At 51.8% G+C, this 24315-nt stretch overlaps 1 protein-coding gene across 7 annotated transcripts in view; it reads left to right on the forward strand.

The window, feature by feature from the left end:
• The window catches only part of LOC113488515 (protein CEPU-1), a 311358-nt gene that overhangs the window by 253965 nt on the left and 33078 nt on the right, over positions 1–24315 (forward strand). For all 7 annotated transcript variants that reach the window (XM_026863733.1, XM_026863736.1, XM_026863734.1 and 4 more), the window contains one exon: positions 4520–4752. In XM_026863733.1, coding sequence (XP_026719534.1) covers positions 4520–4752 — 233 coding nt within the window. The remainder of the gene's footprint in view (positions 1–4519; positions 4753–24315) is intronic.

Consider the following 24315-nt stretch of genomic DNA (forward strand, 5'->3'; position numbering starts at 1 on the left):
GCCTGGGGGGGGGGGGGGTGTCAATTTGGTCATGGTCCCAGTTTGGGCCACCAAGTTTGCTGGGGTGAGGCAGGTTTAGCTCCATCCCTGCCTCCCTGCGATGGAGCTTGTACCCTGATAATTGCAATGAAAGCGGCAATCAGGTTGGTAATTTCACCGAGCTCTTTTCACTTCTAATTAACATTATTCATTTCTTGTGTGTCCTGCTGGGTTGAGACAATCTGTGCTCTCCAGCCCAGCCCTCTGGAACACCAGCGAGCTGCGTAAGAGGCAACAAAAAAGTGTTGCGTGCCAATTACTACACTTCAGTAATTAAAAACCTCCTTCCCACCACTGCCGGGCCACCTCCTCTGCCGTCATTTTCTGTGTGCAAACTCGCGAAAACAAAGAGGGAAATTCAGGAGGGCAGGTCATTGCTGGCGTGTGCCATCTGTTTCTGTGCCAAAAATGCAGGGAGGTACCGGGGTCTGTATGCAGCATGGTTGGGAGCAGTGGTCAGGACACTCAGCTTCGGCACCTTGTTTCTTATTTACTCCTGATACTTGGTTGTGGCAGCTGCAGTTTGGTTGAGGGCTCTTGGGGAGCAGATTTGTGTCTGCAGAGCAGCCCGTTCCCCTCCAACCAGGGCTGGTTTGTCCCCACCAAGGGTTTGGATGGCAGTTTCAGCCCTGCTCATCTTTGTGCTTGTGTTACCTAAAGTGGAAGAAACCTTATGGTGTTGCTTTCCCTCTTCCAATTTCTGTCTTTGACTGGTGTTCCGGCAGCCGGGTGAGTGGTCGGCTGCACCCATGGGCCCCTTGTGCGGGGTGCAGAGGGTACAGGCCTGAGGATTTTGTGGCTGTATGAGCTCAGCCCCTCGGGCTGCGGGGATGAGAACTGGTTTAGGGGAGAGCAGCCATTCCTGAACGGAGCAGCTTGCTTGGAGAGGGCGGATAGCAAAGCCGAGAAGCTTTGGCTACAGGAGATGTTAAGGGGTCTGGAAAGGGCTACAGCAGCCTGTGCCTTGTATCTTCTTTGCACCCACTGTGCATCACTGACCAGGGAGCGTGGGGCAAGGAGGGCATGAGCAGGTTGGGACAAGTAGGTCGGTGCATGCAGCTGTCTTCAAATGCCCAAACTCCATCACTTGTGGTCATTTTGAGGTGCCCTCAGTGGTAACAGGGGGCAGAGGGTCCAGTGTAGCCTGAGGAGCTACATCTCTCTGCCAACCATCACTACCTCCCCCCAGGATGATGAGGCAGTGGTGTGTTAACAGGTTTTCCACCTCCTGGAGGAGAAACCCTGAGGTTTGTGACTCTGGGTTTAGAAGGAAGGAAACAGCAGAGAGAGGGAGCAGTGTCATCTCCTTGTGCTGACAGTTTTTCATCTTCCTGCCAGGAGAAGGCCTTGCCTTCTGAGCAGGAACATAACGAGGATTAAGGATCTTGAGAGAGAGAAAATTACCTCATCTGTGCTTAATTATTTTTACATCATCCGTTTGGAGGCAAGCGCTGTTTCCCGACATGCCGGGGACCTCTCTCTCCCCTCCCTCCCTGGCCCATCATGGGGCAAGAGGGAGGATGAGAGCCTCCCGCAAGGTGGAGGAAGCATCTCAGGGCTTTGCACCTTGCCAGGAGGGGGGTGGGAAGGGGGAAGGCTGCAGGCTCGGTGGTGGCTTTGCTCTCCACCTGTGCTTGGAGCCTGGCTTCCCGGCCAAAGGCTTTCCGCTCGGCTGCCTGCGTGGGGGAGAGGAGGGCTTCCCATCCCTGTGCTGGCTTTCTGGAGAGAGAAGCTGCTGGAGGAGGGAAGGGCGAGCAGATGGAGGGGTTGGAAGAGCATCGGGTCGCTGTGGCGAGCCTTGGCTGTAGGGACCCCGACTGGTGCTTGTGTGAGGAGGAACAGGATTTAGGACAGTGGTTGGCAGGAGCTCGGGTGTGAACGTGACCTGCCATCCCCTAAATAGCACACTGTGTCCAGAGGTCAAAGTGTGCCTTCCCCAGGAGCTGTTTCTGTGCTTTATTAGATATATATTGGCTCAGGAGCTTTAAGAGGCAGGGAAGAAAATAAAATAACAACTTTAAGCCTGCCGATCCCAGGGACAGAGAAGCGTGTCTAGGTGATAAGAAGAGATTGTGGCCGGGTGCTGTGAAGGGCGAAAGCACTTATTTCACTGTTGCCTCATGCGTTACCTGAGCCCCGTTGCTTTTCAAAAGCACTTAAATGCCCATATGATAGAGGGAATGCTTGGATTGCACACTGTCTGGCTCCATTATTATCCAGGGATCTCCAAGCTGATGCATTTCACAGTAAAAAAAAACGGGCGCGGAGAGAGGAGAGACGAAGTATATATTTTTAGTTCAGCCTGCTTAGAGGTCCTCAGGGATAATCTCTGCAGAAGGGACTGGTCCGAGAAATTCAAGCCACGTCTGGCTTCTCATCACCCAGTCCTCCTCTGCGATACGGCTTTGGCAGTGAGGGTGGACACCCCTGTGTTTGTGCAGAAGTGCTGCTCGCTGCAACCGCAGGAGCCTATTTCACGGCGTCGTGATGGGCAGGTCAGAGCCAAGCACCAAATATCCACCTGCATTTTATTTGAGCACTATTTTATTCGAGTCTTAATCTACCAGCCAGAGTTGAGGCTTAAAGTACAATATACTAAAACTATCTTCTGGGAAGAAATCTCAAGTTTTGTTCAACTTGAGCAACTAAATTCTCAGGTTTTGCTCAAGTTGTAATGCAGCTGAGAACAAGAGCTGAGTTCTTGGTGTTCAGCCCAGCCTGAATCTATTGCTGCTTTTTATGTAGATAATAAAAATCTGCTCACATTTAATTTATTATTATCGTAATATCATTATGGAACCGCAGTAAAATTGTTTAATTTATCGGATGTTTTTCACACCAGAGAGGGAGGATGGTGCAGTAGCTTGGGTACTTGCCTAGCAAATCAGCGGGGCTGCAGACTTACCCATCTCACCTTGGGCACGTCACCTCGTGGGGATCCGTCATCACTAACCTCCAAATGTTGCGTGTTGTGGCTGAGCGGGTTCTTCAGCTTCTGGAATCACTGGAGATACCTCCAAAAAGAGGCTAGATGGGGTGAGACTACTTGTCCCCAGGTGGGTCCCTGTGTCTTTGCTGGCATCAGGAGCAGACATGGGAAGAGAAGTCACACACCAGTGAGGAGACAGCTCACCCCGAGAAAGGGCACAATCCCTAAAGTGTCAGGATAAGTCCGCGTGCCACAGATATATTCATCCTTGCCGTTAACTCCCCTGCTACTGCAGTCTGACACGTGTAGCCCATTAAGCCCTTTGCGTTTGTTGAGGTTACCCCTTGTGAGACCTCCCAGAGGCTGCCGTGCTCTTTTTCAGTGCCTCTGAAGTTAATTTGCATCCCAGCCACTGCACAAGTAATGAAGTAGATTGGGGAGAATATAAACAGTGGATCTTAGGCTGAGTGGTTTTATGCAGGGACATTATCCTTCGCGGCGGCATCCAAAGCACAGCTAAATCCTAACAGCTCCATAATCCCAAACTTTCTCGGAGAGAAGTGGGGTTTTAGCTGCTTGGGGGAGGGCTTGGAAAATAGGAAGCCTTCAGGCCCTCTGCTCTTCACTCATCTGGAGACAATGCGTGGAAATGGAGGATTGTGACCTTGCTTGGGGATGTGGGGATGGAGGGTGACAGGGCTCATGGAGACCTTTGGGGGGAGCACGGCTGGCCCCTGCTAATGTGGACAGGAAAATAATCCCTGTCAGGAGCAAAGTCTCTTCTAGGTTTGCACCATGTTGTCCTTTGGGGGAGCTCAGTTTCTTAATGAGGCTGGATACAGAAGATTTCTACCTCCAAAACATCGCTCGATAAGTGAAATGCTTAGCTGGGGTAAGGTGCAGTAAGGGAGGGAGAGGCAGCGATGCAGGTGATGGGTAGGGAAGGCAGAGCTGACAAAGGGGAAAAATGGTAGGAAGCTCAAGGTTTCTCTTTAGAGGTCTGTTAGAGCTGGCTTTATCCTGAGATAAATTTTCCTCACTCCTTTGTGAAGCAGCGCAAGCTGCTTTCCTGGCTCTGCTTTGGATTTCTTTGCCTGGCTGCAGGGATGTGAAGGTCTGCGGAGAGAATGACAAGTGGTGGGTTTGGGCAGGGGGTAGCAACCTGCATCCACGCCAAAAAAGTGTGGTTTGGACTCAGGATGGAGGTTTTGGCTGAGTTTTGGTTGTCTGTGAGTTTGCAAAGGAGCAGATGGGAACAGAGGAGCAAAAGGTCCTTTGGTGGCTGGTGTAGGATGGCTCTGACCTCTTTACACCTGAGATCATTGTGAAGCTCCTTGGGCAAATCTCTAGAGCCACCAGTTTAGATGGTTATCAGTGCCCTGAGCACCACAGGTAAAGTGCTGACATTGTCCTCTTCAGACACTGAGCGCTTGGTCTCTGAAACAGCTGCCGGCAGTAAAGCTAAAAATAGTGCCAGGAGGGGCTGGGGAAGGGAGGGGCAGAGCAGCCTGGAGCAGCATGTTGATGGGTCCCCTCTCTGCCTCTTCGCAGGTGCTCCGTGGACAACCGAGTCACCCGAGTGGCCTGGCTGAACCGCAGCAGCATCCTCTATGCCGGCAATGACAAGTGGTGCTTGGACCCTCGGGTGGTGCTCCTGGCCAACACCAAAACCCAGTACAGCATCCAGATCCAAGACGTGGATGTGTACGATGAGGGCCCCTACACCTGCTCCGTGCAGACAGACAATCATCCCAAGACATCGCGCGTCCATCTCATCGTGCAAGGTAAGAGGAAGGGAATTCGTAGAGGGGTTGGACTTGCTTTGGTTTCTGTTCCTCCCTTTTGCCCTGGTGTCTTCTCCTCCTATTGCTCCTACGTTGAGCGTGTGAGATGACTTGGTGCAAACATAGAGGCTGATCAGCAGGCTAGGAGAGTCCCGGTGAAGGCGGGCAATGCATTTATGCAACTTTCCTGGAGTAGTCATGGGGTTCTGATACAGGCAGCTCTGCCTCCTGCAGCAATCCCTGGCAAACCCGTGTTGCTGTTTGTTGTTGTATTTTGGTGGGGTTTTTTGTTTTCCATGCTGGAGGCAATGCTTGAAGTAAAACTTGTGTTTGGGGGAAAAGAGAGAGCTGGCAGATTTGTGTACTTTGTGGGGGTGTGTGTATGCCTAGCAACAATATGTGTTTGTGTGTTGAAACTACTTCTGTGAGGAGGAGGAGGGGGAGGAGGAGGGCTAGCATGGGAGGGTGGAGCTCTTGTGGTGGCTTGCCAAGGCTGCACAGTCCATGACATGCATACATGTCCAGGTTTGGGCACCTCAATCCGAGAGAGATCTCGAGGGGCTGGAGCGAGGGCAGAGGAAGGCAACGAGGCTGGGGAAGGGCCTGGAGAATAAATCCTGTGAGGAGCCAGGGAAGGAGCTGGGAGTGTTCAGTGTGAGGAGGAGGAGGCTGAGGGGAGCCCTCATCCCTCTCTGCAGCTCCTGACAGGACATTGCAGAGAGGCCGGGGCTGGGCTCTGCTCCCAGGGGTCAGGGACAGGACGAGAGGGAACGGCTGGAAACTGCCCCAGGGGAGGGTCAGGCTGGGCAGGAGGAGAAAATGTTTCCCAGACAGAGTGGTCAGAGAGTGGAACAGGCTGCCCAGGGAGGGGGGAGTCCCCATCCCTGGGGGGGTTTAAGGGCCATTGGGATGAGCTGTGGGGGATGTGGGGTAGGGGAGAACTTGTAGAGTTGGGCTGAGGGTTGGACTCGATGATCCTGAGGGGCTTTTCCAACCTGAGTGATTCTGGGATTCAGCAAGTGTGCAAGCACACATGGGCTCTTGAAAGGGGACGTACAAACATGGCCACACACAACGGTCAAGCAGATGGGCCTTCACGCAAGATAATTCCCATGCCTGTGCTGCAGGACGTACGCTGGGCAAGGAGGAGCCTGCATGGTGGGAGGTATGGGACCCGGTGCACTCTTAGGGAGGCAGCCTCTGGGAAGATTAATGGAAAATTTCTAATCCCTTGCTAGCAACCTTTTTTCCTCCTCCTTCTGTGATTTGGCCAAGAGCCCTCTTAGCATGACACACCAGCTTGAGTATTGGAATCTCGTCTCGGGCTAATTTTCGAATGCTGATGGGTGTATTGATTTGGAAACAAGCTGGGTTAAAAAGGCATTGGTCTTGTACACAGAGTTGGGTTGAGCTAATCCGTCGTCGATATGCCAGGCCTCAGCATTATTGACAGCCTAATGAATAGAACGGGGGAAAAAAAAACCAAACTCAGGGCCTTTATTTTCCCCCCTCCCTCCCTTTCCATTTTCTCTTTCCTCTTCAAGCAATCAAGCAAACTAAACAGAGCCGGACTTTCTCCATCTCCATTAACCGCGGAGAGAAAGCGGATGCATTGCCAGCTCTGGTCCTTGCAGTTTATCTTGCAATCTGTTATTACCTGCCTGAGTTTCTTAAGCCAAAGTCGATCACCCACAAGTTCTGAAGTCGCTATCAGGCACCGGGGCGATGCAGGACAATTTCTATCTGTTCTTTTCTGATTCCCGTTTCCTGACCTAAATTTCCCGTATCACCAGATATCCAGGTCCATCCCTCCTGTGTCTTCCTATATCATTTGGAAAAGATGTTTAGCGGATGGAGGGAAAGGTCATATCTTAACTCCTCGCAGCGGTACAGTTAAATACTGAGGGATTCGCTGATGGGTTCAGTCCTATAATGTGCATCCTCGCCGCTGCTGACAGAAATACTGGCTCTCAGGAGTGGGCCCCCTGATTTCAAGAGCTATTGCTTGGCTCACCCATCCCTTTCTCAGGTGGAATGTGCAGCAACGTGCTGGAGCAGGACATGAAAGCGAATATCATATCCGATTAAAGGGAAGCCTGCCTTAATGACCCCGATTAAAATTTGGCTGGGGTGCCACGATTAACTCTCCTGCCTTGGAAAACGGGCCCAGTAAATAGGCAGGCTGGTATAATCCTGTCCTAAAAGACATTCAGCTTGCTGGAAGTGGTGCTTACCCCTCCCTCCCAGGAAATCAGGGCATCCAAGTGCCGGATTTCAAGGATGTGCCAAGTTCAGCACGTGGCTGTGGGACCTCTTGCCCCTTCCCACAGCCTGATAGGAAAGGAGAAGTGGTGAGAGGAGGTGGGAAATGGGATCTCCTCTTTTAAATGGGGTTAGTCCAAGTGCAGCCAGAACGAGGGAGGTGTGCAGGTTGCTCTGAGCAGGTCCTGACTTTCCACTTGCTGCACTAGGAAAGGGCTGGGAGCAGCTGCTCAGGATGCAATTAAATTGTGCCCCAGGGCAGGCTGTGCTTTCCAAAGGGACTGGCTATGAGGGGCAAGGATCCCCTTCCAGCCAGGATGGCAGCAGCCTGCCAAGGAGGTGTGATGGGTGCATATCAGCCAGAGTCCAAACACCCTCAGCCCATGCTGTGTATCCCTCCTTCTCCTCAAGTTTAGGGGATATTGCTGGGAAACGGCCATGGATGCTGGGAATGAGGAGCTGGGGCATCCCTGTTGTCTGCTAAGGGCTGCTGGAGGAAGTGGTGCTACGGGGGGGAAGAGCAAAAAGCAGAAGAGGGATAAGGGTGGGAGAAGGAGTTTCCTTTAGCATGTGAGGGTTGGGCATGGTCCCTCAAGGCAGCAGGAGAGAACCTCCTAGAAACCACCAGGAACCAAGGATGTCCGTGCTTCAGCAAGGGAAGTGCTGCACATTTCTTTCTAGGTTGACTGTATTGATGGCTGAGATCCCAAAATAGGTGAGTAGAAGGCACCTCAAGAGCTAATTTAGCCTGTCCCCCTGCAACGAGGCAGAGACATTGCTGGCAAACACGTGTGAAAGCTATTCTTGAAAATCTTTAACAAAGCAGGTTCTTCAGTCTCCCCAGACGCTCTATTCTACTGCTTCGCTACCTTTATAATTAGAAAATGTATAGCTAATATCTAACTTAAACCTTCTTTGTTGCAAACGAAGTGGAGTTTTTCTCAGCCTATCCCCAGCGGACGCGGGGAACAATTGATCAGTGTCCTCTTTGTAACAACCTTTTGCTTTTGGGAAGGTTGTTATCGTGTTGCCCCTTAGCCACCTTCTTTCTGAAACGATGCAAGCCCCATTTCTCCCACCTTGCCTTGTCGGTCAGGCTTTCAGAAACACTTGTCACTTGAAATCCTGCTACAAAAGGCAAAAGGTGATTGCTGCCGATCCAGGAATAGCAGGTCGGCGCATCTCTCCTTCCCACTGCCTTTGTGCTAATGTGGGACAAATGAGCCCGGGAACGAGACAACAGACCCTTGGCATTGAATGCATCAAAGTTCAGACCTGCTATTTCGGGGACTGCTTTAAATGAGGTCAGGCTCGGCGTTGTTAATGCCAAGTTGATGTGAGCCAACAACATAGCAGCAAGAGGTACAAGGAAGGTCTTAGCACTTGGATCTCCCCAGGCAAGAAGCTTCCAGACTACAGCTGGACCTAAAATGAACAACTCAGGGAGTGTCTGTGTCATCTGCAGTGTCTGGAAGGTGATCCCTGCCTCTCCCACTCTCTCAGCCCTCATTTCTTCTTCGGAGGAGTTGCCGTAAGACAAGATAAAGCAGAGGGAAGAAGCACTTCCCATGTTTGCAGGAGTCTGCTTCAGACTCTTGGGAAGAGAGAGATGTTTTGGGGTGAAAATCCCAAAGAGACAGAATCCAGGGAAGCCCCACTTTGAATAAGCACTGTGAACTTGGAAGGAGGGAGAAACCCAGAGTGAGAAGTAGGACTTGGGCACCATTAACCTCCGAGGAGCAATGCTTTCCCTCCCTCTCCTCCTCTGTATTCCCTTGCTTCTCCTTACCAAGTCCCACTTCTTGCCCAGGCAGCAGCATCTCAGGCGCAGCCTCCTCCTCCTCCCCACTCCCAGTAGGACACTTCAGCTCTTTAAGCTGTTCTCCCAGTTCCTGGGTTTAAAAGAGAGAAGAGAGGGAGGAGGAGGAGGACGGTGTCTGGAAAGCTCTTATTTGTATTGATAATAAGCCGTCTCCAATGCGCGCCTGCAAAACACTCCCACTGCCTCGTAAGATGCATTAAGGAAAGTTGGCCTTATCTCGGCGCGGGAAATGGACTTGGGGAAGGAGGCACAGTGCCTGCCAGGGTTTAATCTCACTTAGGCACACAAATTTGCATGATAGAAAATGGTGGAATTTTAGTGCTTAGAAAGAAAGAAAGAAGAAGGGGAGGGAAAAAAAAAAAAAAAAAAGCAGCGCAACTGGGGGATATTAGGCTTTCTCGCTTCTTTATCAGTTTCCCTGGCCCTATCTGGCTCTTTCTGTTGTCACTGGAGCAACTAATCACCCCTCCCCTTTTGTTTGGTGTAAATGAGTTTTCCCACTCCTTCCCAGCCCGGGTTAATCAGCAAATCCCTGCCTTTGTTTGATAGTTAATTACCTGCTCACCGGAGTTGGGGGGCTGCGGGCGCAGGTGGCCCAGGGCTGCCCCAGTGGCGTGGGGCACACGTGGCGTGCTGGTGGCACCTCGCCCCCAGAGCATCGCTGCCGAGGTGTGTGCCGGCGAGATAAAGCCACCAGTGGGGCTGCGGCGCCCGAGCCGGCTTTGTTTCAAGCTCCGAACTCTGCCCAATTAATTTTCCTTTGATGCCATAAGCCCCTTTCACTCGTGGGAGAATGAGGATAACTTTTTGCGGCCGCTTTGCTGCCTCGCACCGGGGTGCATGGGAAACTCCTGCCTTGCCGAGCGGAGGGGCAGCGGTTCACGTGGCTGGGAGGAAGGATCAGTCCCTGCAGTCATCATCACTCCTGTCCAAAGGCCTCAAGGTGGCTTGCAGGGAAAACAGGGTAGATGGGAATGTGTTGTTTGTGCCTGGCTCTTCCTTTTTCTTGCCAGAGACACGCGGAATATTCATGACGACTCTCTGCCCAGGAGCTTGGTCACCCGTGGGGCTGAGCCTGTCCCCTGCACCACCAAAGCCACCGGTGCTGGGGATAAGGAGGGGCAGAGGGATGTGCTCAGGGCTGTTGGGTAGCTCAGTGGCAGTGGGGATGTATTTTGGCCACATATGAGGCCATGGACTGGGGTTTTGTGCTGGGCAGGGTGCTTCCCAGCAGAAACCACAGGAGCTGTTTCTGGCACGAGTCTTTCTGCTGTGTCCACACCTTTTCCCCTGTGAGAGCAGCTGTCCTTCCTAGAAGCAAAAGCAGGTTTAGATAATGCCTTCTAAAAGGCACGTGGAGACCTGGGAGAGCCTCCCCAAATTGGTTGGGAGGGGGAAACAAGTGGCACAAAGTTGAAATCTTTCCTTTTTGCCTGGACTCTCAGCTCCTCTGACTGATGCGTTCCTTCCCCATCTCTCTCGTGGCTAATCACCATCCATCTGTCAGAGCATCTTTTCCTTTTGTATCGGGGCTGCAGTCGAGGACTGAAGGTCTCCCACACGCTCTCATGCGCTGTCCTAGTTGTTGGCTTTGTGGCCCTGGGCAGCATCTCTGCTGCTCTCATGCTCAATGTTGCCCCCAGATCTCTCCATCTCCTCCCAGAAGGTTACCAGCCCTTGCTTCCCCGCAGGGCCCACCGGCCCAGAGAGTGGGTTTAACCCACTGATGTGCTTGTCGTGCTCCCTTGTACTGTGGCCGCGTAGCTGGCATGCGGCTGGACAGGCTCCGCCGGCCTCCCCCAAGTCACTTGACCTCTTTGCAAATCAATTTAACATCTGTGAGGCAGAGATAATAATTGTCACCTACTTCACAGGGGGGTTGATGAGGATTAATTCATTAATGTCGACAGAGGTCTTTGAAGATGGAACACGCTATCTGAGAGCTAAACGTTATTATTAATTAGCAATTATATTGTAGGGCAAAAGTGGGGGGGGAAGGCAAAGACTCCAGAGCCCATACTCCGGGCTCACACACTGCAGCTTTGGGCTGGCCCAGTTACGTGCCCACTCTGCTGCTGGAGGGAGCCAGGCAAGCTCCAGCCCACCGGGGACGTGTCTCGCTCGTGTTGTGGCATGACCTCCTTCACAGAGCCTGTGGATGAGCCCCACGGGTGCAGGGGGGAGTGAAGAGTGGGAGGGATGGGGAGTGAACAGTGCTTGAGTGTGTTAACCACCGTCCTTGTTAGAAAGAGAGCAAGCCGGTAGCGGAGAAGTAGTGGTGACGGGAAGGCGTCCTCCGTGCTCGCCTGGCACCCCGGCGATGGTAGCGGGCCAGGCACTGCCAGACCCATGGGAGGATGTATCCTGTTCCCAAGGAGAAATAATTGGCAGGAGAATGGAGTGAGGGGAAGGAAGAAACAGTGATTCATAGGACATACAAACCGTTTTCATTTCCTTCATGTTTTTCTTTTTCGCGTACACCGAGGCTGTGGCTGATTTCTGTTTTTCTCCCCCGGTGAACTGCTAACGCTGTCATCCAGTGGGTGGCAGGGTTCCTCTAAGCAGCACCGACACGAACTCTTTGCGGTCCCTGCTGGGTGCTGGGACAGCACAGCGATGCCCATGGGGCCATTTCCACCCCTGACACCCCTGTGGCTCCGCTATCTCCCTCCTCCCCAGCTTCAGCTGTGTGGCGGAAAGACGAGCTCAATGTAACTCTCTTTCCTACTCCCTCAGAGGTGCGTGGAGGTCGCCCTCTGCCCCCTCCTCGTCTAGCAAACAAGAGCTTACTCCTCTTTGAGCCTTTCTGAGCACATGAGCATCCGGTGGCCCCATTCACCCGTCCTCTCCAAAAGCTTTCAGGGAGAGGTCGCTCGCCTCACCCGGAGCCATTCAACAGTGACTCCGCTAATCCCTTCTGCGGGGCAGGTGAAATGGGGAGGCCGGCGGCACGCTGCGCTGACAGCTCTCTGAGCGAGACTGGAGGAGGGCTCAAGTTGTCTGCAGGTCTCACACTTTCCTTCCCCAAGGAGTTTTGCAGGCCAAAGGGGTGGCATGGCAGCACCCGTGCCTCCGGGATGCACATCGAGCATCTCCCCGTCACCGCGTTACGGTTTCCAAAGTACCATTGTTCGGCGTGATAAAGCCGGTGGGGGTTTAATGAGGTCACTGCAGTTTAATGTTACTGCAGTAATCTCTTTTGTTTTACTACATTAAAATATTTGTGGTGGAACGGTTGGACCACTGTAATGCGATATTGCTACCTTAATGTTATTGTTACCATGGTAACGCTAATGGCGGCTCAATAACATTATTGCAATTTAATCTTACGACAATAAAATTAAGGGTAGAACAGTGAGACCTCAACAATGTAATGTTACTACAGTAACAGCATTGTTATCGTAATCGCAGGAGCAGAGTCAACTCGTTGTAGTGTAATACTGGTACCAGCGCTTTATTGTTACTATAGTAACACGGAGCATCCGCTGAAAGTCGCAGCAGGGGATGAATGGGAGGAGACGTCACTGGTGCGCCGGTACTTACAGCTACCCCAGGGTTGGCGGCACAGGAAGGTCACGCCGGTATAAAGTCACCTTAATCGTCTAATTCCACAATTGTGGTGTTTTTATCGGGGCTTTTCTTCTCCTCCCTCCGTCGCCGGAGCTCTTTGGAGCGGGTCTGTTGTTTTAGCAGCAGTAACTCTGCAGGGAAGGATTTAAAGCGCTGCCTCCATCTAATTCCAGATCCTTCTGCCTGGCGTTTTATAGCATGTGGCTGTTATGGAGCGATAACGTTTTATATTTATATGTCATCTTCCATTGTGAAGGAGCTCGACACAAGCTACAAATTATTGCCATGCTGCAGGGCCAGGCAGGCAACCCGGCGCACGCTGCGTGCGAGAGGAGGGGGTTTATTCCAAGGGCACTAGAGCTGGCTTTGCTGCCCCGGAGAGATACCTACTTGCTAGGCACCAAAACTTCAGCGAGCGAGAGTCTCCTTTGTTTTGAGTCCCCGAACTTTGTGAGATGGGGCAAGGGTCTTCTCGCGTCCCGAGCTGCGTGTCCCAGATGGCAGCACAGCTCAGATCAGGGCTGGGAAGTCTTTTGTGCGGGCAGACGGTGAGGACTGCTGCTGCAAAAGGCATTTATTATTGCAGTGCGGGTCGTTGCAGGGGATGCTGCAGCTCAGCATCGCTTGTCAGCGTTTGATGCTGCCCCAGGCATGGGTGTGATGAGCTTGGATGTGGCTCAAACAAGCGACGTCCTGGCTGGGGCTGCGGGATTGAACGTCTTGGAACATCTCAGCCCAGATTCTCGGGGCTCGCCCTAAATCTGACAAAGCCTGTGAGGCCACTCTCAGGTGGAGCGTGGCGGCTGGGGCAGCTCTTGATGTGCACAAGGCGCAGGTGACATCTCTGTGCCACACATGGGCTCGCTGCAGTTTTCTCCAGTCTCCAGGGGAGGGAGGCAGAGCTGCCGATCTGTCCCCAGCATCACGGCCGCATCCCGGCCGCATCCCTGCCGCATCCCTCGTCCTTACCTCTCGGCAGGCAGGGATTTATCCTCTGCTTTGAGCCCCGGTGCTCCCGCCCGGCTTCTCAGGAGATCTCCATCCCTTGACAGCTCTGCGAAACGTGAATTTGGCTGCGCTGCTGCCAGCCTGCCCGTGCTGTGCAAGCCCAGCCGCCAGCCCTAGCACAAATCTGGGCCTGTTCGGCGAGGCAGCTGCTCGCCTCCCCTTGTGCATCAGCATTTGATCTCTCTCCGTGGGTATTTGGACTCTGACCACCGCAGTAATTCCTTGTTTGTCCTTTAATAAAAGACCCGTGAGCCCCCTTGACACCAGAGCTGGAATCGGTGGGACCTGGGCTGTCCTGTGTGCCAGCTCTCCGTGGCAATCTGGTACTGCATCCATCCTGCCAAACCAGCTCCTCCGGGAGTTACATGTTTGAAAACACCAGCAGCGGCTCATCTCCCATTCAGTGTTTTTCTCCATCATTTGCTTTATTAAATATTGATTTTCTGTTGCATTATTAAACCTTAAGTCCCGAGCATAAATTCAGAGTTGATACTTTAATCTGGCTCTTCTTTGTGGCCTTTAGAGCTCATTTTTCCGGCCAGTCCCCCCGGAGGCGAGTCCAGAAGCAAAAGCCTGTTGCAGAGGCTCGGGAAGTCAGAGAGCAGGAGCAGAGGGCTCTTCCCAAGGGAGTTTGGTGCAGCCTTTGCCATCGGAGGTGGCATCCACAGGGATCCTGGCTTGCAATCCTGCACAGGCCACGGGTGAAAGGAGGTTGGGGGATGGCATCAGCCAAGTTTTTCAGGGAAGTTTTTATGTCCCCGCTGGGGAAAGGATATAACCATCTCTTTTTTTTTTTTTTTTTTTTTTTTTTTTCTCGATAGCGTGGAGAGATTGCAGTCTGAAAGGAGAATTTAGTCTGAAGCCAGTGCGTGGGTAGAGTGGCAGGGAGGCGTTTCCTCCACATGCCCCTCTCTGTTTGCTCCCTTGGGTTCTTAGTGCCTTGCTCTGCCAAAATCGCCACGCTCAGGAGCAGTGATCTCTGCTGGGGAAGGAAGACGCAGATGGCAGTGTCTTGTCCTAAATGCATCTCTTAAAACGCAGCTCCTGAGCGATGCTGTACAAAGCTGTGCTTTTCTATTGTACAAATCCCCAGCGAAACCAGAAGCCGGCCTCGGCCAAAACTCCCACATCCCTCTGGCTTTGCCTGGGGGTGGGATTGCTGCCAGCACCAGGCTTGAGAAAGCCACCGGCCAGGCGGGAGCGGTGCAGGCAGCCACCGGCATGTCCCTGGTAGCCAAGGTGGGTCACGTTGACCCGCACCGGCTGGGCCCCGCTCGCCTCCCCTCCCGTATCGGGGAGCTGCATGCAGCCGGCTGCTGCCAAAGCCCTGCCTGCCAGCAACCAGGTGTCTGAACATGTTTCCAGAGCCAAGATAACTCCGCAGCCAAAAAGGAGGAGGGGAAAACAGTGTGGCAGTGCTGGCAGGTTCAGAAGGATAAAAAAAATAAGGGGAAAAAAAAAAAAAAAAAAAAAGGCTTTTGGATCCCCATCCAAACAGGGCATGCTGGGCAGCATGAAACCCACGCCTGGCAGCCGGCACACTGAGCAGTGATTTAAAACCAGGCTCCCAGCGGCAGGGAAAGAGGCAGAGGGGGAAGCAGATGTGAACACAATGCTGGAGATAAAGGAGAGGCCAAGGGAACAGCTGCCGAAGAATGCGCCCGGCCCTGCCACCTCCTTCAGCGGGCATCGAGTGCTAAAAAACCTCCAGCAAATATCCACAAGCTTAAGGATGGGCTGGGAGGGGGTCGCTGAGCCTGTGGGAAAATGAAGGGGAGGACCAGGGGGACAATGTGCTGTTTTCTGTGCTGGTCGGTTTTTCTTGGGTTTTGAAGGAGAGATTGAAGCTTGGAGAAGGAGGGGTTGTGTTGGAACATTGGGAGAGTTGTGTGATCTTTTCTTGTCTGTTCTGGTGGTACCATGGAGAAGAAAGAGATTTAGCAAAGGACAAAGGGGAAGAAAAGTGGGCAAAAAGGCAAGGACCTTCAGAAAAGACGTAGAAATACGGTCTTGAAATATTTCTGGTTTGGGTTTTCTGGGCCTGGCTGATTGTCTGAGAAGCTGGTGGCACGTCTGCCCTGTTCCTCAGAAATGAGATAGTTTTGTTCATTAGTGCAGGGCCGAGTCCCTGGAAGAGCCTTACGGCACAGCCCCACTGGCTGCAGGTGAGATGACACGGGGGGGTTTGTTGCTCTAGGTGGACCCATGTGCTCATTTTTCATGTCTGGGTTGTTGGTCCCATTGTGTCAGCGGTAGATGTAGAGATAATTTCAGCTCTGGTTTTCTCTCCTTTCCTTTGGTAGCATCTAGTGTAAGACTGGGACAAGGCAGCGAAGGTCGCAGACCCCATCCTGACTTGCTGTCCTACATGAGATGAGATAAACAGGTCTCAGTGCACCCCCCTCGCTGCCAAAGCCTCCCCATCACTGAGCCCTCACAGCAAACGGGCTCCCCGATTTGTACCCAGGGCTGTCCTTGCCTGGATCAGCCTCGAGACAAGGGGCCAACAGAGATGTCTTCTCCGTGGGTTTGCTCTCCTTGTAATCCCTCCTCCTTGCAGGCAGCCCAAGAGCTTCAGCCTTTGATCCTCCTCCTCTTTTGCAAACACTTCTCTCCGCTTGTGGAATTAAACCTCTCTCGCAGTGTTTTCCTTCCCTATCTTTTCTTTTTGGCCAAGTCTGTCTGAAATACTATTTTTTTTTTCGCTCCTTCAGCAGCAGGGCTATATAATTGATGGCCTCGCCAAGCCTTCCAAGCTGAACATTAAACCCTTCCTGCCTTGGCTCCGACCGGAGTTCATTACTTTCTGAAAAGCTTCGTTGTCTGTTTGTGCTCAAATGATTGTTGTTGTGGAGGGGAAGATATTGTCAGCAGAGAGAGAGGAGGAGGGGCTGGATTTGGCCAGGACTGCTTTGTAATCAAATCCTGCTCTCTTTCTTTTTAGCAAATTTTTGAGTGGAAAAGGCCTCTTTTAGCAAAATTGAAATACCAGCACCCTCCTGAAGGCAGGAGCACAAAACTGAGCCCCATAATGAATGTGCAGCAAAAGGCTGTCTTGCTCTTGGGGGCGGCAGGAAAACACGACTTTGCGAATTGCCTGCGAGAGCGGTGCTCAGCCCCGGGTGGGTGGGAGCGGGGGCTGCTCTGATCACCACGGGCTTAAAACTTGAGGTTCTTGGTGAACCCTCCCAAAATTTTACATCCGAGGAGGTGCCTCGGGAAGGGCAAACCCCTTTCAGTGCTGGGAGAGTCTCTCTGGCACCGTGCTCTCCTTATTCTGTGCTGAGATTCACTGGGCGGGTGTGTTTTTGCATGATGCAAGTCGCTTTCTGCATCTTTTGGCGTTTTTTTTGGCAAGACAGAGCAGGAGTGCTTTCTCTGGTTTGCCCTATGCCGATGCTTCTTCTGGCTCCCTGTCTACCTCTGTGGTTTTTCAGCACTTAAAACACAGCAAGACTGAGGTGATTACAAGGATTGGAGATGCAGTGACACTTCCCTGCCAACAAGTAATTGATTTATTAAAGACATTACAATACTTTCATGGTTGAGTGTAAGAGTTTCCTTTGAACTTGCTCGAAAATCCAAAGGGATTGTGCCTGTTTGCAAGTACCGAGGGCAGAATAAATCTGTGCTTCCCCATCGCCTCCCCCCCGCACCGCTGCAATTTCATTTCCCTTTGACTGGCGCGAGTAAATATCACAGCTCGACAACTCCAGTCCAGTGACCGGTGTGATCCAATTTAATAGCATTTAAAAATTCAAAGTGATTGTTAGCCAAATGGAAATGTAAGATTTCATACCCAGCCTGCCTTGGGGAGAAAAGGAAGAATGAGGGAGGGTGCGGGGGATGTAGACAAATGGACTAGATAAAAAATAATGGAAAGTAACTTAATTAAAGAAGCTCGAGCCAAGTTAAAAACAGTAATGGTTTTGAATCAGAGAACCACAGGTTTTAAAAATGAAAAGGAAAGAGGAGAGAAAGGCAAGGAAAGTGTGAATAAAGCGCCTCCAAAATGATTAAATGAAAGGAGAAGGAAGCATAGGAAGGAAGGGGTAAAAATAGTCTTTCCATGTAGAGCACACGGTGCTGTTGATGGGGCTGGGCATTAGAAAGACAAATAGGGAAATTAAAGGATTGTCTGGGGGGGAAATAGCTCCCTCTGGCTTTTCTGGCGTTCTAGGAGGTGCGAGGGTGGCCAAGAAGGCGGCTTGAGGGGCTTCGTTTAGGAGAAATGGAAAATGTAGGAGCAGTCCTAATGGAAAAGGAGAACAGCCCCTGCGTACTCCGGGCACGCTGATATCCCTGCCCTGCAGTAGCATCACTTCCTCTTTTTCCTTTCCTTTTAACTCTGTCAAACATAGCCTATTTGAAATTTGGTAATGAAATTTTAATTGCCCCTCTGTGTACACGGATATCCTGCTGTGCTCTCTACAGCCTGATGACTAATTTTGAACCGCAGCGCTCTCGTCTCGTGTGACCCATTGGCAATACCTGGCCTGGCAGCCGTCCTCGCTCTCCCAGTGCCTTTTCCATGGCTTCCTGAGCACCACAGAGCACTAAAAGCAGGTGCTGATGGAGCATCGATCCGAATGGGTGCTTTTGAGCCATTTGCTCTTCAGGCCTCACTTCTCCATCTGCAAATTGGGGATAATAATGCTCCCTTATCTCACCGGGGTGTTTTGGAGATAGGGTTGTGAATGTCCGTGTGGCTGCCAGACCCCGAGAAAGCGGAGACGGTGATGTGCATGGGTACTGAGGGAAGCCAGGCACCTCTGGGAAAGGGTCATCCTCGGGGCATGTGGCCTGGGGAGATGAATTAAGGCAGCAGAGACCAACCTTACCTCTACATTTGCTGAAATTTCTGAGCGCTAAACCTTGCAGTGCTAAGGCCACTTTGTTAAGGACCACTCAAGGCATGGGAAGGATGGTTTTGCATCATCACACGGATTCTAGATCATTGGCATTTGCTCTCCTGCTTTTTTATAACACTTTTGGCCAAGCCTTGGGTTGATACCCTGGGTTTGGGGCAGTTGGTGTGTTGGGTCAGGGTGGATGCTAACAAAGTGCCTTGAGTAGGGTGCAGGACCCAAAATACTCCATGAGAATGAGAGAGGGTGGATGGGGGCTCTTGGAACCCGGAGAGGACAGCCTGAAGGAGCAGGACTATGTAAAGAATGACTCAGGGGAGGAAGGAGTGGACTGGGGCATCTTTGAGAAGACGGGCCTGCCTCTGCTGTAATCTGCGGGACAGGAGGAGCAGCAGCATCTGGAAGCATAAATCACCTCACCTGCGGTTCCTTTTGAACTGCTGGGCCTTGCTGACCTTCTGCTTTATAAGCTGCCGAACAAAGGGTCTGGCCATAAGCAGCAGCCTCCAGATCACCTAATCAGAGAATAATAGAGCCATGCTCCCTGTCTGATCCATTAATTTTTCACCGGAGTCAAAGGCGAACATGGGAGGAAGGCCGCACAGAAGTAAAGGCTCTGGCTGGAGCACAAGGAGGCACCTGCAAGGGCTGGAGCTGAGTGTGCAGAGGGCTGGGGAAGAACAGGAGGAAAGGGGCTCTTTGGGGATGAGCAGTGATGGCAGCGACACCTGTAGTGTTACAGATTGTTTGCATCCAACCCTGCTCCCTGCACCAAGGGCAACTCTGCACATCCACCTCTTGCTCCTATCGTGTCCCTCCCCTAAGCTCGGTGCCGGCGCAGAGCCAGAAAGTATTTTTCAAGAGGTGATGTCCAGGAGGGCCAAGGATGCAGCCTACATTCATCTGCTGTCTCCTTTCTCACGTCTTCATCCAGACCCCCATGGGCCCAAGGCTGCATTTTTGTGTCTTGTTGGTGCAGTGAGGCCTGAGGGTGTCAAAGATGTCGTAGGGGAGCCTGGGAGGGGAGGAGGGATGTAAACAGATAAATAGAGGTGAAAAGGACACAGATAGACCCAGAAGATACAAATAGACTTCACTTGCAATTCAATCAAAACCTAGGGCTTTCACTCGGTTCCACATTAACGCCACGAGTCTCGACGGTTTTTGAAGTAAAAGCATCAGGCACCCGTCGCAGCGTTTTCAGGAAGCGCCGCTCATCCTCCTGCAAGGGCGGGCGAGCCGCCACGCTCTCCCTGGGCACGGGCTGCGCAGCTCCTCGAATTAGATTAGTGTCAGTGTGGAAAGTGTAATCATAAACACTTACTTTGTGCTCGAGTCAGGGGAGAGGGAGCATGAGTGCGAGAGCGCGGAGATAAGAACAAATATGCAAGAGCATAGTGTGTTTTTAATGGAAGGGAGATTTATTTCTCTCTGTGTCTTTTTAAGCCTCTAGATAGATCATAAAAAAAAAACCCAACCCAACCCACACACAACCTGTCTGCCTGAAATAGCCGAAATGCAATTTAAAGAGCATCATTTTAACTAATACTTCACTTCAGAGACACCTGCCCTATATTCATTCGAGATGCGGGCTGCATTAGAGCATCTGATTTATCTTTGAAAAGGATGTTTGAGTTTGTTTGTTCCTGCCAGGGTCCCTTTTGACGAACGAAGTGGCACAGGGCTGGTTCGGCGTGCTTGGCCCCCCATGTGATGCCTGTGGATAGATTGCTGGGGGAGGACAGGGAGACTCCCCCCACGCTCTCTAGGAGTGCACCGTCAGTGCGGGGCACGGCCCCTTGCCCTCTGGCTGGTTTTGGGGAGAGGAGCTGAGGTTTTGTGATGAGTTCAGCAAGACAGTTTGTGCTGATGGACCGGACGAGGAATATCACATCAATTTACTGCTCGTTGGTACAGGAGGCTCCAGATGATGGGGAAGTTCTGTTTGCTGGCACATCCACTCAAGATGCATGCCCTAAGCCAGATCTTGGCTTATGTGAGCCCTAGCTATGGATAGGATGTGGCTAGAAGGACTGTCCCCATGCAGAAATGTCTCCGCCTACAGTTCCAGTGACCGTAGGCTCTGGGTATATCATCTTATATGCTGTTGTCTTTTTAATAAGCCTACGAGGAAGAGAAATACTTGTCATTGTGTTGATAAAGAGAGGTGAGACCCAAAGAGAGCTGAGTGTTTTGCCCAGGACTGCTCTGACAGCGCAGGGAGCGGTGCAGGCATCAAGCCATCCTTCTCTGCAATTAATTGACCCACAGCAAGGAGACTTTTCTAGCACATGAGGAAAAAAAAAAAAAGGAAATTCCACAAATCATTATTTTCTCCTGGGATGTGACCCGGTGGAGGAGAGGATCCAAGGTTGTCCTGCTTCCCTCAGGAGATGGCAGTGAAGGAGGTGGTCCCAGACAGCCCTGAGATCCCAGGTGGCTTGTTTTTGCTGGGGGACAGAATTTGAGGACGAGGGAGTGTGGGGACAAGCGGGAGGAAAGACGGAGAGAGAAGAGCTGTTGTCAAATCCCTAACTCGCCCTTTGTGATCTGAAGTTCACTTGTAATATTTTTCTCGACTCAGGTTGCTAATGCGTTTTGTTCTCCAGAGTGTGCGTGGCCCGACTTCCCGCGCAGCCTTTAATTAGTTTCTGGATGATGACATCTCCGCTGAGAATCGTCTCGTCGTGTCCCTCCGATCTCGGGGGGAGATAAAGGAATCTAATAAAGACATTCAGTATTTCTAGGTGATGGGTTTGACAAGCTTTTGTATTAACAAGACGTCGTGTTCAAACTTTCTCGGGCGCCCTCAGCACGCTGCGGCTTGTCCCCGCACGGGGACTTTTCCCAAGGGGCCTGACGGAGCCTCCGCCAGCACTTGGAGGGACGAGAGGGACAGAGCTGGGGACTCTGCATCCCCGAGCGGGGTGAGATGGAGTCGCTGTCAGTTTGATAGTCACCGTGGAGGTAGTTGTGAGAGAGGCTGTCGTGCCTTGAGGAGAGGTGTCAATAATGCTGGAAAGATGATGCAGGTGTCTTAAGGTTTTGAGATCCTTCAATTTTCTGCTTTTTATGAAGCGTTGCTTGGCTTGCAGGGGGAAATCCCAGGAGGCTCGGGGTGCAAAAACTGGAAACTAGATCCTTGCTCTGTGCGGCATGTGTGGAGCTGAAAATGAGATCTGTCTAGACAGGGAGCTGAACCATCAAACAGTCCTTGTTCATCTGCATTTCTTCACGGTTAGCAATGCAACATCTTTATTTTTACATCTTTGTGGGGTTCTTTGGGGTTTTGGGTGTTGTGCTTTTTTTTTTTTTTTTTTTTTTTTTTTTTGAGAGGAGTCTGAAGTAGTTTATAAAGGAGATCAGCATCATTAGACTCCTTTTAGAGTAGGCAACAAAGTCCAGAGCAGTGCCATGACTTCCTTCGGGCATTGTAATGTGAAAGCAGAACTTGGGTGTCCCAAACATGAGCGATGGATTCTGCCTGCTCTATAAAGCTGCTTATTAATACTCATGCTAAGCAAAGTGTTACTTGATTTCCCAAAGGTGTGGGGCTTGGTGTCAGGTGTTTCTTCCTTTTTGTTGTAGGAAAAAAGATCTAGATCCCTTATGACCTTGAAAGCAGGGGACCGAATCTAGCCAGGCAGCACCCCAGATCCTTAGGGTAGCAGCAGTCTGGATGCAGATTGGTGACCTGGACCTGTCCAAAAGTCAGGAGAAAATCCTTGTTTCTGGAGACCCGACTCTCTCCTTTCGTGCCACGTTTATTCTGGCGTATCCCGGGTTGACTGCGGTAGGAGTATTGCTGATTTATGCTGTCATAAGTGGAATCAGATTGGGCTCCCTTTTGGCACTTAGCTATAAAGTTTGTCTGCACAAACCCTGCTGCTTATGCGGTGAATTATACCCGCATTCACAAATACTTTACTAATGAATGATTGGAAACGTCTTGTTTCCCCCCTCCTCCTCTGAATTATTATGATGCCGTGCCGTATAACCTGCTGCAGAGACGGGCGTAAAAAATTTTGTGTCCTCCAAGCTCGGGAGAGCTTTGCTGCAACAAGAGCCGTTATCTGCTTGGGAAATCATTTAGACACATCTCGGTGCTGTATGACACATCTCATTAGGCCTCTCTTTAAAACAAGCAATTGCCATTAGTTATTTATTAATTGCTTATTAAGGCCGTAACGTGTATCCTCTTCATTTCCAGGCTGCTTTCTCTGGTTGCCGCCAGGTTTGTGCAGAGGGGCCTCGGGCAAAGCCCGAATCCAGCACACCAGTGGGGAAGGGGGGGATTGTGCAAACCCCAGGGCAGAGGCAGCCCCGGGGGGCAGGATGAGCCCCTGGAATTGTAAAGGGGTTTGTATACAAGGAATGTAGCTGGAAACAGGCTCTGAAGCTGTCTTTGCCCATCCTCACACCCCATGGACTTCCTCAGTGCAGCTCCTGAGCTGTGTTGATATGATGGAAGGGTGAAGCCCTCTCTGCTTTCTCTTAATTATGGTTGTGTTAGAGTGGCACAAAGTGATTTAAAAGCCCATTATAATACACCTGTAGTTGAAGGTGCAGGTCTCTCAATTTGCTTTCTGCCTTCCTTAAAAAGGCAGAAGGGTTTTGAACACAAAAGAGGGAGAAGGCAGCTGGAGCACCGGGCCTTCTCCCGACCCGGGAGCTGCTGCTGGAGGAGAGGAAGCTGTCTGGTTACAACTTGGAGGGGTCGGATGGGGAGCCTGATGTTGGGGTTCCTGCCTTGGACCCCGTCCCTGGTGGCTTTGGCAGACCCCTCCGTTGCTGGCCCAGGAGCATGTCCTTAGGCTTGTAGCATCACCACAAAGAGGGCTGGGGCACTCGGGGCTCCCCCTCACCGAGTCCCGGAGGTGGGACCCGTGGTAGCAGTGCTCTGTAAAACACGGGGAAGTCTGTGGGTGACGGCAGTAAGAGGCTGTTATTAAAAGCAGGAGCAGCCACAGCCTGATGTTCAGGAAGCTGCCAGTTCACATCACAGATCGCCTGCAGAACGCAAGTCTGAATCTCCCTCTTTTTCTTTCTTCGAGACACTTTTATAGTTGTTCTTTGTTGTTTCCTTTGATCTGGAGCAGATGTTGCTCGTGCTGGAAGATGGAGGTTTGCATGTTTTATGAGGGGGAAGCAAGGCACTCCCAGGCTTACCGGGAGAGTCCGCTCGCTTGCAGGCTGCTGCTGGGGGCTGCGACTCCTGCACAGCATCAGGAACTTCGCTCTGCCCAGCGCCCACACTAGAAGGGGTTTGTAGGTCTGGAAAGCTCATGTGTGTCTTTCTGTTACTTGCTTGCCTCCCAAAACTAGGTAGAAAGGAGGTGGTTAAGGCAAAAAAATGAAATTTCTCCTTGAAGGCACCCAACTTGGCGAAAGGCTCATCTGAAGTCTCCTTCCCTGTCTCTGCTGGAGAGGTTGCTCCAGATTCATGCTCCCCTCATACTCAGGGGTCTCTTGCCTGGTGTGTGTCTGAAATCTGGGATGCCTGGGGAGCTCAGCCATGCTGAGGAGTGTGTCAGGAGACAGCGGTGGGGACGCGGTGTCGGGGAGAGGGAAGCCCAGGCAAGCAGCGTGGTCATTGCACTCAAGGAAGATGGGTGGGGAAGTGATGATGACAGGAGATGGCAGGGCCAAGGGCTACGTGCATGGTCTTACGTGAGCTTTTGTACCTGCGCTGGCTCTGGGACGGGTGTTTGGAGGTGAAAACAACAGGGATATAGTCAGTGCCAGTGGCAGGAGGGTGTCTGTGTGCCAGGGAATAGATCTGTGTAGGCAAGCGCATATGCTTGGATCCGTAAAGACATATATCACCTGACTGAACACCCTCGAACGTGTAACGCACCATATGGTTTGGTTAAATATTTAAGCAAGCTGCTTTCTGTCCCTGGGACTCCGCGTGTGCGAGCGGGTGCCAAGTCTGGGCAAACTGGGGGCAAGCCTTGGGCACCTGGTGGGGGTGCAGCGGCTGAGAGCAGCCCAGAGACCTTTCCCATCATCATGGCCAAGGATGGGGGGGGG

Source organism: Athene cunicularia (assembly GCF_003259725.1).
Source record: "Athene cunicularia isolate RWA chromosome 24 unlocalized genomic scaffold, athCun1 chr24_part1, whole genome shotgun sequence".
NCBI classification, from domain to species: Eukaryota; Metazoa; Chordata; class Aves; order Strigiformes; family Strigidae; genus Athene; species Athene cunicularia.